A 19,145-nucleotide genomic window follows, 5' to 3' on the forward strand; every position below is an offset into this window, starting at 1 on the left:
TTTATGGTTCTTACTTGCAAATAAAAACTATGGACATATAAACAGTATGTGGATAAAATTTTCGTTTGACATTAAGCAAAGTTGCCCACAAGTCAGCTGTGCTAGATTCTGAAAAGTAATTTCATGTAGTTCTAGCAAGACATAAAAATGGATGGGAAAGACAACAAGACAAAACAAGGCAAAAAATGGAGGTGGGACTGTCTTCACAAGACAGGATAGGAAAATCCCTGTAGTATAAGGTATTTAGACAGTTCCCAGAAGCAATAGGCTACAAGTTATCCCCTTTCCCAGAAAAATGTCACAAGTGCAGGTGTCTTATGAACCATAAGGTTTCCATAAGGAAAATGGCTAATTGTCTTCTAGGCTGAGCCAATACTGGGGAAGTATCTAACTACCCAAATTTATCAGAGGAAGCAATTTATTCCCCTGGAAAGATGATTGCATTTTAGAATCTGAGGAAGTGGATTCAAGTTTTAGTTCTTCTACTTAGGACATATAGTAAGTGGATAACTCACTATGCCTCTTATGACACAGCTTAGGTAGTGGACAGAGTGCTGATCTAGAATCAGGAAGACATGGGATCTAATATGGCCTGAACAGTTTACTAACTGTGTGATTATGGGCAAATTGTTTCATCTTTGTTTGCCTCAGTTCCCTTAACTGTAAAATGGCCATAACAATAACACCTAATTCCTCATGATGTTGTGAGAATCAACATAATATTTAGGAAGTGCTTAGTATGGTGTGTGAATTAAGATTCTCTGAATATTAAGGTTTTTTTTTTTTTTTTAACCTCTTCTTCCCCATTTGCCTTAGCACCAAAATTATGCAGAGCCCAAGCTTTAGAGCAATAATAGTAAATCAAGAAGAGTTTTAACTTATTTTTATGAGTACAAGCAATGAACTATACATATCCATTTTAACTTATGGAATAAACCTCTCAATGTTTGAGAGAATAAGGGAGAAAAAACTGCTTATGCAATAGTACCTTTGGAAGTCTGCCTCATTATTCCTTTCTGATTCTTGCGGAAGTTCTGCCAAAAATACTTGTTTTTCTTTTTCCAATCCCCTTTCCCTAAAAGGACAAAAAAGTAAGTATAAGCAATAGGTATATGAAAATGAAAAGTAGATTTATTAAAATTCAAAGCTTTCAAAGATTACTTTGATTCAACAAAATAAATGTTTATTTCCCCCCTTAATTTTGAAATGAAAAATATTTGTAAGTAAATTCACAGCAATTTAAAGGAAATTAAACTTGACTGGAAATAAGAAAAGGTTTAGAGAGTTAAGCTAGGATATAAGGAGACATTATATTTATTCACATGAATAGCCTTTTCTATCTCCTTTGAAAATTAATTTAGGTAATGTGTCTGACAGGGAGGGAGGAAGGGAAAGAAGGAAGGAGGAAGAGAAGGAGGGAGGGAGGGAAGGAAGAAATGAGTGAAAGGAGGAGGGAAGGAGAAAGACTGACAAACTTTTGCTTCTCTTTTTTCCTCTCTTATTGTTAATCTGAGTGCATGACACCAATATGAAGTCTCTAATTATTGCCATTGATTTCTTGTTGTTAAGTAGGGGGAAAAAGGCACCAAAATAACTCACACAGTTTATGGAACCACTGAAAAGACTAATTGTTTTTATTGGTTTATGATCCTGACCCTCACAGATGAGGTCTTAGACTGGTTCTTGAGGATTGGTTTTGAGGGGATTTGAAGATCTTATTTGCACCACAAACAGATCATTGCTTTCAATATATTTGAGATAGGGGCAGTTAGATGGCACAGTGGATAGATAACTGGGCTCTGGAGTCAAGAGAATGTGAGTTCAAATGTTACCTCAAACACTCAATATTTCCTAGCTGTGTGTTGCTGAGCAAGTAACTTAACCCTAATTGCCTCGCAAAAACAAAAAAAATTATAAATCAACCTATTTGGGGCACACACTTACTAGCTGGAGGAAGACCAATAGGTTGGCTACTCTGATACAAAGAAAATGACATCCTAAGGGAATCATAACATCTAACAGTTGAACTCCCAGAATTCCCATCCCGTTCTAGAAGTTTTGCATTAAAATGTGTAACTCCAGAATTTTTTTTTTAAGTTCACTATCCAAGCATGCCATTTTTAACATGTGAAGAAGCCAGTAATCCATTCCAGGCATTACTAAGAAAAATGGAACATAGAAAAGAAAAGAAGTGGTTGCTAAGAGAATGAATTACTCATTCTATGAGGAAAAAAATGCCACTTTAATGACATAGTTACATGGCATAACCAAAGCAGCAAGAGGGGTGGGAGGGGGTAGGCAGAGAGATTTCTGATCTTTGCTTTCCCTGTGTCTCAATTATTGCCTCTGCAATCAATATATACAATTTCTGCCAAGCCCATAGATTACAAACTTGCTTTTTTTCCTAGAGTTTAGACCGGCAATTATATATAACATGAAGGAAACAGACACTGGAGTACCCTTCCTTGTCTACCCCTCTGAGAGAAAGGGTTAACTGTTTTCTAAATAGAAGACCCTTGTTTAAGTTACAACTCACTTTTTCTACTCCTTTAACTAGACCTGAGGAATGAAACTGGAGGCTGCTTAACTAGAGAATCTATGGATGTTCAGGGCTCTTAAAGGTTTAAGGATGTAACATGTAGCATTGTAACATATTAAAGCAAAACAACAACTATAATGAAAGTTGTCATGACAGCTCATGTGCAATGCAAACACCAATAACCAGAGTTAAAGCAAATAAATTGTACTGACCTATGGAACCTTCTTCTGAATTTGATTTGTGAAGCGGAAGCCTAGGACACACACAAAAAAAGAAAACAGGTTGATTAACAGGGGATCCTTTCTCATTGGGACAAGTGAAAAGTCACACTGCTCAGTTTGCACTATCACCTTTACTCTTTTTAAAGTCATTGCCAAAATACAGTTGTGACACAGGGTTTCGGTTGTGACACAGGATTTCCATGTTGAATGAATACCCACTGGGCACAAGGCACAATATTAAAGAAGGTATTTGGGCTAGGTGATCTTAAGAATTCCTTCCAGTTCTAAGATTTTTTAAATAATAATCTGTAAAACCAAGCAACAAACAAAAAACACATAACCTCCCTTCCCCCCAAAAAACAAAAACAAAAAACAACATGGTTGCTAACCTGAAGAGAAGTTTATTAGAAAAAGATGTCAAATACAAATGGAAATATATGAATGCAAGTAACAAAAAATTAAATCCTGCAAATATAGGATTGGTAGGATTAAACAATTACTACAGAACTAGAGATGTGTGTGCTTAAAATAAAAGGGTAGCAAAACCAAGGAAAGAGAAGATTTCATTATGCCAAAGAAGGAGGGATAAAGGTGAACATAACACAACATCTTTCATCACTCAGTATAGGAAGGAATCCATTGAACAAGAATATTGGCCTTCTAGAAACCAATGAAAGAGACAAGAAGATAGAGAAAAAGATCAAGAGATATAGAATACCATTCAGAAGGCTTTATGGGGTTTATGCTAACTGATCAAGTTTATAAACTATCATGGAGCAGAAAGTAGAATTTGAAGGTATCAGAGTATGTGAAAGAAAGCAAAGGTATGAAGAAAAAAAAATGGTGAAATCCACGAAAGATAGCATGATGAAATGAATAAGACACTGAACTTTAAGTCAGGACATGAGTTTAAATAATGCCTCAGATACAAGCAGTAAGATTCTAGGCAGGTAATTTATTCTTTCTGTAAACCAATCCCTTCATTATAAGGAGGAGAAGGAAGGGGGAGGAATAGAGGAGAGGGAAGAACGTGAGTAGTTAGATTTAATGCCCTTTTAAGATACTTTCCTAACTATGGTTCCATGATCCAACCCATGTGATAAGTCTGATTCCTTTTTAAGGCCCCAAAACCAATATTGTCCAAGACAAAAATGGACTTTCAGCTTTTATCCATAAAAAGCTAGTTGATTCCCTGCTTTGAAAGGCTTAACTACCTCTTGGCTGAGTCCTAGGCACTATTCATGAATGCAGCTCCTAAAAGATGCTACTCTACACTCAAAGCATGACAAGCAAATGGTATTTCTTTGGCGATTGGGAGAAAGAGAGTCCAATGTTTAATAAAGATAACCATGGTCAATTAGGAGAAAGAGAATGAGCTAAGAATATTCCACTAAAGTAACAATTAAAAGATGAGCATTATGGGATAACTATATTGGAAATACAATTTGCTTCATATATAAAAATGTATAGAACACAGAAAAATAAATGTCTACAAACTAAATTTCTTGTTCTTTTTTAGACAGTCAGGTGGCAGAATGAATACTTTGAAATCAGGATGAGTTGAAATCCTGCCTCAAATACTTATTAGCTGTGGGACTCTAAGAAAGTCATTATCTCAAAAAGTCTCTGTTTTCTGTAAAATGGGGGTGGTTGTAGTAGTGATAGTACTAATATCTAAATAATACTAATACTAGTATTACTACTAATACTAATTCACAAGACTGTTGTGAGGATTAAACAAAATAACTATATAAAGCATTTTCTAAGCTTAAAGCTATTATCAAAGAATTATTATTAATTGTATGTTAAATGTTTGATGTTTAAGTTTCCAATAAAAATAAAAACTTTTAAGAATAAAATTAAATATTACTTTCTCAATTCTAAGCTATACAAACAAAACAAAATGACCATAACATTTTAAAAAGTAAATACTGGTATCAAGAGGTTGCTGGGAAGCAGCTTTTTCAAATATTAGCCCAGTAAAACTCAGATAATTTCTCTCTTTCCATTGATTGTGTAAGGAACTTCTCAAAGGTTATCATAAAATGTGTCAAGCAAGTTTATTTTTATTGGCCACATTCAACCCCGCTGTACTGCACAAGCTTATTATAGCTGTTCAAACCAGACTCCAAATTTATTTTCTTACAGACTAGAACTTTCCTTCTGATAGGATTACTAAGGCAACTTTGTATTATAGCTGTCTAACTACTGACTTACATGGATATTTTTATCATAACCAAATTTTTAAAATACTTTTTGATTTCTAAAAGAAGTTTCTTTCCTAAAAGAGTACGTGAAGAGTCTGTCCCAAACAATGTGGTATAATGATAAGTCTTAAAGACTTTGTCAGAGACTGAATTGGAAATATACAATTATTGATAGCTTATTCTTGAAAGTCAATATTTATACATTCTTATTATCCTTCATTTGCATTATTTGGGTGGTAGCTGTTTTCCTAACTTCCTATGGTCTCATGCCAATGAAAACATTTAAGAGTTTAAAAGAATACTGTGACACAATTCTTATCCTAAAGAAACTGCAACTCTAGTAAAATACAGATTTTCAAACTTGCCTTCTAAATTCTAATAGAAGGGATTCAAGCACTTGGATGATATCGCCGGCATTTCCCTAGGTCGGCCAGCAGAGGCCACTAGAACTCCTTTATTCATTTCAGAATATTTTGGGGGGGGGGGGGGGGGGAAATAGCAACCATTCCCTTTTCTGTCTATTTCACAGTCTATACTAGCCAAACAAGTATATAAGCCAATATTTTATAAGCTAGGAGAAAACTTCTCATCAATTTGCAAAGAGGGAAATGACACAGTATGAAGTTTAATTTTGATTCCGTAAATTGTCCAAGCAAACAGAAGCTGGCACAGCAGTCAAATGAAATGCCATAGATTTCCTAGTTGAGACTGATTAGAAATTTAATCTGGCATGAACAGAAAATCAACTGATGTGGCCAAACTCTAGATTTGGACTGTACCAGGTGGAAGGGACCATTGAGTGATCCCCAGGTGGACCAAAGTTAATGCTTTGAAGCGCAGGTTCATGGGAAGTGAACTGACCGCCTAACTGTGCATCTTTCCTTCTGCCAAATGCTGTGTTCTCATCCAGGACTTGGAACAATGTGCCCTTGAGCCAGGTTTTCACAGTACATTTTGTCCTTACTGGTTCAGTGGAATATAAAAAAGTAAGTAACAGTATTTTCACAAAAGTTGAATGTTCGGTGGCTGGAAACGAATAAGTGACCCTCTATTGAATTTTTAAAAAGTAATTCAATAAGTACTTATTAAAAGCCTATTTTATGCCAGGGAGTTAACTTAAAATCTATGGATAGACCTACCATTCCTTACAGAGGCAGGAAACTAGAGGTATGGTATACTTCATATCCTGGATTGTCAAAGTCCATGTGTGGGCTGTTTTTGTTGTTTTTAGTTTTAAAAAGAAATCTTTATTATAAGGGATCACATACTGAGAGAGAAAGTGGATTCAGTCAGAAATGGATATGAGTAAAAACAAAATGAACCAATAAAAATAACATTTCCAAAAAAAAAAAAAAAAAACTAGATAGAATTTTATCCTTAACAAAATTGTCCAAGGGCAAATGATCTTAATTATCATAGTAATCAGTATTACTAAGATAGAATAATAGAATTGTAGAACTGAAAGATATTTTAGTGATCAATTTTTCCAACCTCTGTTATTAGAACTCAAGAAACCAAGGTTCATAGAGGTGACAAAGACATGCTCAGGATCACACATATTGAAGGAATGGAATTAGAATGCAGGATGCTTAATTACTTATCTAAAGCTTCTCCCACTACAACATGCCATTTCCATTTTTTTTTTCTGCCCAGACTTTAGCATACAATGAGATTTTTCTCCCAGATGAGAAAACTTCCTCTACCAATTAAGAGCTCCCACCTAATCTTAGTCATTTGCCTAAAACAAAGAAATATTAGGTGATTTGTCCAGGTCACAAAAAAATGTAGGAGAAGGGGGGGTATGAGACCAGGTTTTCCTAACCTCTAAATCAGTTTATTTATCTACTTCGACACACTATCTCTTACATCCATTTTTAGAAGTATTTAAAATCTTTAAAATATTTCCCTCAAAAATTCTTGAAACATCTGATAGAGTAGCCCTTTCTTTAATAAAGTACATTGAACAGAAATTGACAAACAATTTGTGACTTAGGTTACAAATTCACTTAAAGAAGAGTAGCCCCTAGATTTATTTACACAATTCTTATGAAGTCCTGGAGCCTGAGGCAGATTGCGTGGTGCAGAGCCTCCCTGATTAAATTTTTATAGGGGTAAAATATGATTAAAATTAATGGAAAGGATAAAGGTAAAGAGAAAAGTGACAGAGAGAGAGAGAGAGAGAGAGAGAGAGAGAGAGAGAGAGAGAGAGAGAGAGAGAGAGGAAAAATTGTGACTACGAAGATTTTTATATATATAAAAGAAAGATAGGCTAGTAGACCATATTGTATAGGTTGCCATGAACAGTACTTCTTGAATAATTATAATCTGTCAGTTAAAGTATACTATGAGCTTGAGGGCAATCTAATATTCTCCTGAGGGTTGTGCCAGTAATAGCTATTTGCTAGAGTCTCCAAAAGAACATGATTCTTCACACATTATATTTTGATACATATATTCATGTCTGGGTGCCCCATTTTGAGGATGACATTGACAACCAGTAAAATGTAATTGTGATCAAAATCCAACCAGAAACACCTAGTGTCTCCTTTCTAGCTTGCTTTAGTCATTTGGAAGCATTGCCTAAAATTACATTAAGATTAATTTCACTTAAGTTCATTTTGGATCTAACAGGTGGTCCCAGATCTGTGATTTTGCCAGGATAAGGAATTCCCACTAAAAAAAAAAAAAAAAAAAACAAACAAAAAAAAACTTCCCTCACTTCTGCAGTCTGGAAACTCATTTTATACTCTTAGAAAGGTTTCTAGAGCACTGATTAAATGACCTCTCCATAGTCACACAGCCAGTATATGTCACAAACAAGATTTGAACTGAAATCTTCCAGATTTTTATTCACTAGAGCAAAGAGTCAACTGGGGTGGTATGGGGAAAGGGGGTATTTATATACATTCAAAGGATCAATGCTAGAAGATCCATGAACTTAGATAGAAAAAAAAATTACTAACCTCTATGACTAAAATTATTTCCTCCAATAATTAAAAAATAAACAAATTTCTGAGAAGAGGTCCATTGGCTTTACCAGATGGCCTAAGGTATATATGATACAAAAAGATCAAGAATCCCTGTACTCAACTATCATGCCATTCATCAGAGTGCAATTATTATCCCAAATTGGACATAGTTGAGTTTTTTCTTCAACATTAATCTATCATAGAACATAGCTCACAGAAATAGAAGAATTAAAATTACGTACAAAGGTTACCTCATCAACCCCTCAACTTGCATAGGGGTTAGGAAGCATAAGAGGGCATTAGGCCTGGAATTCAGATCTGGCCTTAGGCCCTTTCTAGATCTTTGATTTTGAAGAGTTTATTTCTAATTCAGTTTCCCCAACTGTAAAATATGAATCATAATAGTACCAACCTCCCAGGGTTGTTGTGAGCTTAAAATGAGATAATATTTGTAAAGTAGGCACTTAATAAATTCTTGTTGCCTTCATATTTAAATGTTATCATGTTCTCTCATATCCTTCTGTTGTTCTCACTTTGCATTTTAGTTCGTGAAGGAGTCTGAGAGATGCTTATTGAAAGGCTGCAATGGGCAAGGCTCTGTTAGAGCACCTTCACAATCACTTTTACATCACTCATGTGATGTTTCTAATAGAAAGTTTGATTATGACCATTTTACAAATGAGAAAACCAACTGCCATAGAGGTAAACTGATTTGTTCAAAGTTATGTAGCTAATAGTTAGTAGCAGTCAGATCACAAACCTAGTTTATCAGACACCGGTCCAGGTGTAGGAAACAACAGCACAGTGACAGACACTCATACCGAAAAGCTTCTCTTCTCTTCCCTGTTCCCTGCTTGCTTAGGATTGTCATTTAGTTTTGGAGTGGGAAATAATATTTTGAGGGAATGCCTGGAAAAACACAGTAACTATACAGATATTAAGACAGAGGTATTCCCTCTGAACATTCCCCTTCTTGCTCAGTTTTCTAGATGTACACAAAAAGACGGTCTGTGGGTGATTTTAGGAAAGAAGAAGTGTAAAGTTAAATAAGTACTACAGTTTAAGTATAAAGATCTAAGTTCTAGGTCCAGTTATATTGTTGAATAGCTGTATTATTTTGGGCGTTTTACAATGAGGAGTTAGGAAAGGAGAACATTCACATGAACAGATGCAAAGTAAAATAAGAAGCAATAGGGAAATAATATAAAGAATGATACAAATGAAAAGAGCTACAATAAACATTAAAATGGAAGGCCACATTTCTAAAATCCATTGATGGACCTGAAAAAAAAAAGATTATTCCCCTCCCTCCTTTCTTTCAGAAGTTGGTTTGTGGAAATATAACACTGCAGAGGTGATGGGAGGGAGTAATACGTTGGATAATTTTGTTAAGTTATTTGCTTTTCCTTTTGTTGCTGTTATTACAAGAAATAGCTCTCTGGACAAAGGAGTACAGATAAATTGGGAAATGAAAGTGACTAAAAAAAAATCCCCACTAAAATATATCAACCCCCTCCCTTTTTTTTTTGTAAAGTGGAGACTTTGATCTGAAAGATCCCTTTAAAATAAGAAAAGGAATAACTTTAAAACTAATTTTAATTTTATAGCAAGTATTATTGTTTCATATGAAACTTCCATCGTGTGTGTATGTGTGCACGCATAGGTGTGACTAAGAACAGGATAGCTTTAAAAGTAACATTGCATTTATTACATACTTTTCCAAAAAAGAAGCTGTCTTCACTCTTTTTGCATGAAATTTTTTTCTGTTCTATTTTGTATATGGAAATGCACTTTTTTGGTATTCATTGAATTTAGAACAAAGTAAAAATAAAAGTAAAAAAATTTAAAGTAAAATAAAATTTTTATAATGCTTGGCAAGGGACATAAGTAGGCTATAACACAGAATGAATAACTAATTATGTAGAAAAATCAAAATAAAAAAATGATAGAAAAGGAAGATGTACTGCGATAGTTCTCAAAGACCATACTTGAAAAAACAAACACTCTGATAGGTCAAATCCTATTAGAATGGTTTTGAATCTAGGCCACATAATGGACTATATGACTTTCCTTTGAAGACTGGCCTGGCTAAATTCAAAGAGGCTAACAAAATCGATTTCTATTTATATAGCATTTTTAAGTTTATAAAACACTTTACATTTACATACTCAATCTAACCCAATAACCTAATACCCAATAATCTTAGGAGGTAGATGCTATTATTTTCTGCTATTATCATGAACAGTTTATAAATAAGGAATGTCTTCAATCTGTTGTCTCTCTCATTAGAGTGTGAGCTTCTAAAGAGGAATAGATTGTCCTACTTTTTTAGATACACAGTGTTTTGTGTTTAGTAAGCCCTTAATAAATCCATCCATGTATATCCATCCATACTTTCTTCTTTCCTTCCTCCCTCCTTCCACCTTTTCCTTCCTTCCTTCCTTCCAACAGGTGACTTATTTCACAAATCGATGATGGATTCAGGGTAAAAAGAAAAAAACTGACAATTTTTATTTTTCTTTTATTCTAGGAGAGGGAAGAGAGAGAAAATAATTTTTAATTGGAAAAAATTAATTTACAAGGCTAAGAAGAGTTAAATGACTACTTCCTCAGGCTAACACAGATAATTTCTTAGGCAAGGTTTGAACATTCATCTTTTTGTTCCTAGGTACCAACTACCTCTAGTTAACTCATCAACAGGTTGGCCATAAAATAATGAATTTCTTGGCCATCTCAGCCCCCAAAGACCATGTCAATAGAAGCAATAGATGAAATGACAAAACTACACATTTTTGAAGTATTGAAATAATTTAAAAGTTAAAGATTCTCTGTTACTAGAAAACAAAGTGTTTTGAAATTGCTGTCTCCTCAACTGTATTTTAGGAAATAACTTCCCTATTTGTTTATTTTCTGTTACATTTCTGTTTTTTTGTTATATTTCCTTCTTACCCCAAATTACTTTATTTCTGAAAGCCACAGAATCCTCCACAAAGGGTAGAAAAGGGATCTTGGCAGTCAGAAAGATATGAATGTTATTCTTTTCAGGAATTCTGGGGAAGGGATTTCATAAAAGCTGATGACTTGATTCCTCTATTGAGTTAAACTACAACTAGTTCTTTTGCCTCCTTGTCTTTGGATTCCATGCCAAATAATTACAACCCTGCCTACTTTCACTTAAATTTTCTGCTTTCTTGGAGAATTTATAATTCATGAAAAAATAATCCCTTTTATTTGAAGCCTATAAAATGTGTTATTAGTGTTGCAGAATTATAATTTGATATATTATTAAAATGCCATTCTGTTATACTTTGGAATACAAGTTTTCTAGCTAAGCCTTACCTTCTATCTCCTTTCTCCAGACATAATGAATATCAGTGAGGAAATAAGACTCCAATTTATAGTATTTTGTTTTATGAAAAACCATCCAATATCTACCAGGAATATGTGTTCTTACACTGCTCCCTCTTCCATAAAGCAAAATTTTAAATTTATTTAGGCTTATAGAAAAAAACAAAACAAAACAAAACAAAACAAAAAAAACAAAAGAAAAGTGAAATGTTTCCCATGGAATTTGACCCCTTCTTTAATGAAAGTTTTTTTTTTTTTTTTTTTATCATAAATACTTTAATGGAGTTACTATGGTTATCCCCTTTCCTAAATCAGCTCATAACTCATCCATAGCTTCTTATATGGTTCTTTCTTAGTTGTAACTCAATTATCCTCTAAGTTAGGGTTCTTAAGCTGAGTACATAATTATTTTTTTAAATAAGTATTTTCATAGAACTGGTTTCCTTTGAAATCCTATGTGCTTCATTTTATGCATTAAAAAATAATATTCTAAGAATAGGACCATGGTTTTCAACAAACTGCTAAAGAAATCCATGATTTTATATATATATATATATATATATATATATATATATATATATATATATATATATATATATATATTTAAAGTTTAAGAACAACTGCTCTACATGACCTAACTAGAAGACTAGAGGCCTCCTTCAAGTTGTTTTTTTTTTTTTTTTTTTAAACTATTTCATGGATATTACTGCAATTCTTAGGCCAACCATTACTATTTTTCATTCATGACCCACCCATTCCATATGCAAAACCATCTGCATTATGTGCAACCTACTTACATTTGTTTTTTCTAAAACAATTACTTTTATGAGTAAAAAATCATTCAAAATCTCTGCTCTCCTTGTAAAAGTAGAAAATCAATGTATCTAAGAACCTTATACAATCTCACTGTTTTTCACTGACTAAACTTATTACTGGGGAAGACATAAAGAAATATACCTTCCTCCTCTCAACACAGAAATGAGAGATGATAGGCACTACATATGCTATCACATAGAAACTCTTATGATTGACTTTTCTTATCTATTGTTCATCGGTATAAAGGATGGTTCAATTAGTTGGTGGGTAGAATGGTGATGTCTTTTTGCAATATAAAAATAAAACGTATCAATATACTTTCTAAAATCTGAAAAGAAAAATAAACCTTTCACTGCATCAGCCCAAGCAAATAAACATCTTTTCTCTTTTTCATATCTACATGACCACTAGAACAAAACCGCTTTTCATTCATTTTGTATTATTTTTTCTTTCTTAACTAGTGTAATATTATTAAAATGGAAACTTCTTGAGGGCAAGAATGATCTCACCTTTGTGTTAGTATTTCCAGCACTTGGTACGGTGTAAGAACTAACAGAGAGTAAGAGCTTAATCATTTTTTGGTGACTGATTGATTCCATGTCTTTTTTTTATTATGTACCCAAATTCATGAAAATATCAAATTCTCTAAATGTACTCAAATTTCTGCTTTTCTTCACAAAATATTTATAAACAACTAAAATGAGATTTCTCCAATTCCTAATTTTCATGTTTACTTTCCATAACATTTTTGTAAAAGATCATGAAGCCTATATACTGTGTAACTGTTTTTTTTTTAAATCTATTTTATTTTTAGTAATGTACTGTTGTTCTCACTGTACTCCTGCTTATTTTATCTTTACAGGCATTTGTTCATGTCATTATTAACCTTGTTCTTGCAGGACAAGGACTTTATTCTAATTTTGTCCAGTATAGTGTTATGTATTTGATTGTTAAGTTGTTTTTTCAAACTGATAACCGTTTCTCTCTCCACTCCCCCCACCCTCTCTCCTTCCCTTTCTCCCTCCACAGATCTGGACTTCGATTTCATTTGTGTGGGAAACTCAGGATAGAACACTCTCAGACAGCATAAAATCTCCCCCAGTGCAGTTCAGTACTTTATATGTAATTATGCCTTGAGCATTGAGATGTTATATGATTTTCCAGTAGTTACACAACTAGTATATGTCAAAGGCAAGACCCAAGCCCAGATCTTATTTTTATTAAAAATAATTTATATTGATGTCTTTTGTTTTTCACATCATCATAATTTAACTTTCCTTTCAGAAGGATATTTCATAAAATTAGTTGTAGTTTTTTAAAGACAGAGAGAGAGCAAAAGAAAGAAAATGAGAAAAATTAATACACTGAAAAAATATTCAAATTTTTATGCATTAAAAAACAATATTCTGAGAATAGGACCATGGTTTTCAACAAACTGCTAAAGAAATCCATGATATATATATATATATTTAAAGTTTAAGAACAACTGCTCTACATGACCTACCCAGAAGACTGGAGGCCTCCTTCAAGTTTTTTTATTTTTTTCCATTTTTTTAACTATTTCATGGATACTACACTTCAATTCTTAGGCCAACCATTACTATGAAAATGAAATGAAAAAAAAAAAAAAAAAGAAACAACATTCAACACTTGAGAGCCTCCTAATCTTTTCATCTTTATTTGAGTCATTCTTTATCTTTTAAATTTTGTCATGCTTGCTTTTGAGTGTTGGATATGTGATTTTTCTTTTCATTTACATTATTGTAATCGTCTTGTTTATTATTTTCTTGGTTGTGCTTACTTCACTTACTATCCATTCATGTAGACTTTTAAATGCTTCTCTGTATCCAGCACATTCATCTTTTTAGAGTATGATAATATTCTTTTATATTCATGTACTACAATGTGTTTAATTATTCACCAACTCATAGCCATCTATTTTGTTTACCATTCGTTACTATCATCAAAATTGTTGTTATAAGTATTTTGGTATATATGGGGATTTTCTTTTATTAATGGCCTCACAAGGGTATAAATCTAGTAATAGAATCTCTGGGTCAAAGAGTAGTGACATTTTATTTTATTTTTATAATTCCAAATAGCATTCCAAAATTGTTTTGCCAATTCACAACTTGAGCAAAAATTCATCAATGTACCTACCTATCTTCCCAGGATCACTTCAACATAATTGTCATCTATTATTCTTAATAATTTGCAGGATGGAAGGTTAAATCTCAAGTTTATTTTGATTTGTATTTATTTTATTAATATTATTTTGGAACATTATTTCATGTGATTATTAACATTGCAATTCTTTGGAGAGCTCTTTGTTCATATTATTTAACCCTTTTTATAGTGAATTCTAGTTCTTAATTATAAGGGCTACTTCTAAATAATTAGCATTTTGATATGGAATTTAGGCAGACCCAGTCCATTTTTTTTTGGGGGGGGGGGGAAATCAGGTTCCATAAGCCACTTATTAATAGGGTTCTTGGATGCATAGTTGTGTAGACTGGCTTAAGATAAGACTACAATCCAATATAAAAATGATTTAAAACAAAGTAAATTCTCATGGTTTGGGGAGAATGGCTATATAAATGTAGTAGATTAATATTATTGTATCATAAGAAATAACAAATGTGATGAATGTGGAGACTAGAAAGAGTTAAATGAACTTAAAGAAAGACTTAAATCTACATCAATTTATGTTAAAGTAAGTAGAGCCAAAGGGAAAAAATACACACTGACTACAATAATGTAAATGAAAAAAAAAAAACACCACTAAAAATTCAAAAGTGAATATTGCAAAATTCAAAGAACAAGCATAGCCCTAGGGGGAAAAAAAAAAAAAGGAAGACACTTTCTTCTTCTCTTTTGCAGAGATTTTAGTACCTATGGGTAGGAATTACTGTGGATATATTGTTAAATTTTTTTCAATGTACTGATAGTTTTGTCGAATTATTTTTCTCTTCTTCCTTTTTTTCATTAAAAAAAATTCTTTGTTATGGTTCTCTGGAGGTGGATGGATACTGGAAGAAATGTAATTGATAAACAAAAGATATCAATTAAAATTCATTTTAAAGAATACCAATTTAAAGAAAAATATCTTCATATAACATGAATATGCACATATATAAGTGTGTATTCAGTCATACACACACACACACACGAATTGGCAAAAAAATTCTTAAAATCAAAGTTAGCATTTTCAATCATGTCTTAGAGACATTTTTAAACCTCTGTCCCTTTTAAAAAAAAAAAAATGACTACATAAGATTAGGAAATGATTAGTCCTGCTCATATTCTCTTTGTAGGACTACATCTAAATCATTTTAGATATTCCTTACATTTTTAAAATTAAGAAATAGAAATGTAAAATCTAAGAAAGCAATTTCAATATTCAACAGTAACCCATATATGGAATATTGTACTCAGTTTCAAGTGGCACATTTTAGGAAGGGGACTCATCAGCAAAAATTCTAAAAGAGAATGACCAGGATGGTAAAGAGCCCCTAAATTATGCCATATAAGGATAATTTGTAAGGATATTTAACCTGGAGAAGAAAATACTTGATTGGGAGAAGGATAGAAGGGAAGCTGACAATTGCTTTCAAATCTTTAAAAGGTTGTCACAATGGGATAGGGATTGGACTTGTTCTCCTCAGACCTAGAGAGCAGAATTAAGATCAATGGATAGAAGATACAAAGAAGCAAATTAAAGCTTGATGTCAATAAAACTTTCTAATATTATACACAGTAACCACAAGATTATGTAATAATCAACTGTGATGGACTTGGCTCTTCTCACCAATGTGGTAATTCAAGGCAATTCCATTAGACTTGGAATGGAAAATGCCATTTGCATTCAAAGAGAACTTTGGGGACTGAATATGAATTGAAGCATAGTATTTTCACCTTGTTTGTTTCTTTCTTTCCCAACAGTCTTTCCCCTTTTGGTTTAATTTTTCTTGTACAACATGACAAATATGGAAATAGGCTTAAAAGAATTACATATATTTAACCTATCCCAGATTACCTGCTGTATTGGGGAGGGGAAGGAAAGGGAAGGAGGGAGAAAAAATTGAACACAAAAACTTACAAAAATGAATGCTGATAACTATCTTTACATGTATTTGGAAAAATAAAATATTGATTTTTTTTTAAAAGAAAACTTTCTAATGATTAGAACTATCCCAAAGTCAAAAGGGCTACCTCAGGGGGAAATGGAATTCTTCTCACTAGATATCTTTGAGTCAAGGCTAGAATGGCAATTTATTGGATAAATTATATAGGGGATTGGTATGGGTTGGTCCCTGAAGTATCTTTCAGTGCTAAGATTCTGCAGATCTGTGAACACACAGATTCTTTTCATTAGTATACATCACAATCCATCTATTTTTTCTTTAACCTATGCTGTTCTCATCCATATTCCCTCATAGTACTTCACCAGAGGATTAACTTGCTAGAGGGATTTATTCACGGATGTTATTCTTAGATTTTGGAGTTACCATTGAAGGACTCACTCTGCTAAATATATGTTATCCCACATTTGATATATGTTGATTGTGTGGCCCTGAGCATGTCACTTAAATTCTCAGTGCTCAAGGGCAGGTAGGCAGTGCAGGGAATAGGGTACTGGGCCTGCAGTCAAGAACACTTCTCTTACTGAGTTAAAATCTGGTCTTAGATATCTATTAACTATGTGACTCTGAGCAAGTCACTTATCCCTGTTTACCTCAGTTTTCAGAAAATGGTAAACACCACTTTATTAACTCAATTATCTTGGCCCAAGAAAACCCCAGAGTCAGACATGACTGAAATGAATGAACAAGTTCAAGATAACTATCTCTAGCTCTAAGTTGCAGAGAAGACTGCTGATCCAGAGAAAGTTAAATCAACCAATAGTTCTTTAAACCTATGAAATCATGGGTTCAGTCCTTATCCATATACATATCAATTATTGCTATCATTTTCTCTGTTATACTAAAAACTTTTTAATTTTTTGTTCATTGATCATTGGAGACGGTGAAGAACTGTTTGGTATCCTAAAGTAGGATAAGTAGTAGAAGCTGGAATTGCTGAAATAACAAACCAGAAATATTTCACTGAAGAAAAATGGTGACTCTCCTATCACATAACAGTAGACACTTCTGGACTTTCAAACTTCTCATGATGGTCAGTAAAAAGATAGTTCAATTTCTAGACATATGGTGGGTTGATTCTATGGGATCACTGGATGGACCACAAATTTGATATACCAACTGTGTTGCTGTAACATTTGTCGAATCTGAAACTCCTTCACAAATGGGCATTGAAAGTGATTTGTGTTCTTTCATTCATAGCCTGATAACTTGTACTGAAAGTTAATGATGCAGTGACACTTGGCAGAAGTATAAGAGAGCTGCATGTCTGAAAGGCAGCCAAATGACATTATTTCCCTCATAGACCCCTTGGTTTTGCTATGCTCTGATATATAGCTTCATTAGAAATACACCTCTAAGAATTACATTAACACACAGCTGGAGAGATCCGTGGGTGTAGACTCAGACAGGGTGGGGAAAGTCAAATTTATGGCCTACTGTAGTCATCTTACAAAGTTTCCAAACCCGTCCCGGTGACTTTCCCATTTCCTAACTGTGGGTTGTAGTTGTCTTCTCTTGGGATATATGGGTTTCTTTATGGGTCTAAGAAGAGGAAACAAGAACTGTTTTAAACATGATCTTCGTTTCTTCTTCAATACTTAAAGAAACTGCTCTGTTGTCAGAGTAGTTACTTCTTTAGCAGATGAAAATCCCAGCCTCTATATAGGAGATGGATTTTGAGAACTAATGTGCCCTCCCCCAAAAAAAATCATAACCTTGCAGCCAACCTGATGATAAACGTCTTTTGACTTATTTAGCAAATTTTCAGATGATATTGACTACTTCATTTGTACTTGGGGCCTACTTAGCTTAGTAGTGCCTGACAGTGTTTGTGTTGTACTGGCAAAGCCCCTGACAACATATAATACCTTCAGGTGTCAATATGACACTAGAAAAAGATTTTAGAAGACATTGGTATAGTAATTGCTATTTAATTAGAGAAAAAAGATTTGGGAAATCATGTCTTCAATGGAAATAAGGAAGTTGGGAGAGGGGAAATGTTTTAGGAAGAAGATGACAAGATCGGTTTTGAAAATGTTTAATTTTAGGCACCCATGAGACATCCCCTTGAAGATGTTTAGCAGAGTGGAATTCAGGAGAGATCAGCTCAGATGTAATTTGGACATCCATAGCATGTAGATGAAAAAGTCATAGGGATATATGAGATAGCAATGTAGATTAATATAAATAGAAAAAAGAGAGAACAGTGCATGGGGTAACACCCATATTTGGGGAGAAGAAAGAAGAGGATAAACCAAAGAGACCAAGTTAGGAGAACCAAGAAAAGTATCATCATGTACCTTAAGAGGAAAGTTATCCAGAAGGTATGGTGATCACTTATATTTCAGAAAATCAAAGAAGCTAAGAATTGAGAAAGGATTATTGGATTATGAAATTAATAAATCATTGGTGACTATGGAGAAAACTATTCTACCATGTAGAATGCAATGGAAACCACACTACAGAATTTGGCTGTTTTCTTGTATAAAGGAAGAACCGAAGCTTCAGAAAAATTTTTTAAAGTATTTTATGCCTTAGCTCTGATGATCTTAGCCCAGGTCTTCATGTATTTCAGTTTTGAATTCAGGTAATCATATTGTTTTGTTTTGTTTTTTCCTTATGTGCACACTAAAGATTTTATAAGATACTGCAGCATACCACATGGGTAATGAGGTATCCTCAAACCCAGGAAGAGCTGGGTTCAAGTGCTATTTCCGACACATGGTGATTATGTGAGCCTGGACAAATCACTTAAAACTCAGGACCTTCAAGCAATTTTTAAAGACACAAATAGTAAAAAAAAGTTCCTATCTGCATACAAATTTAGGACTAGTTCTTAACTCCTATTAAAGGATAACATGCTCCCTTTATTTCTGAAATACTATGAATCTATTGCCATACAT

At 33.4% G+C, this 19,145-nt stretch overlaps 1 protein-coding gene across 5 annotated transcripts in view; it reads right to left on the reverse strand.

The window, feature by feature from the left end:
- SASH1 (SAM and SH3 domain containing 1) overlaps positions 1–19,145 on the reverse strand; it is a 378,674-nt gene that overhangs the window by 84,788 nt on the left and 274,741 nt on the right. For all 5 annotated transcript variants that reach the window (XM_031968401.1, XM_031968398.1, XM_031968403.1 and 2 more), the window contains exons 5-6: positions 2,752–2,792; positions 989–1,075 (exon numbers count right to left, since the gene is read on the reverse strand). In XM_031968401.1, the coding sequence (XP_031824261.1) occupies positions 989–1,075; positions 2,752–2,792 (128 nt within the window). The remainder of the gene's footprint in view (positions 1–988; positions 1,076–2,751; positions 2,793–19,145) is intronic.

The sequence above is a fragment of the Sarcophilus harrisii genome, chromosome 4 (assembly GCF_902635505.1).
Source record: "Sarcophilus harrisii chromosome 4, mSarHar1.11, whole genome shotgun sequence".
Classification (NCBI taxonomy): domain Eukaryota; kingdom Metazoa; phylum Chordata; class Mammalia; order Dasyuromorphia; family Dasyuridae; genus Sarcophilus; species Sarcophilus harrisii.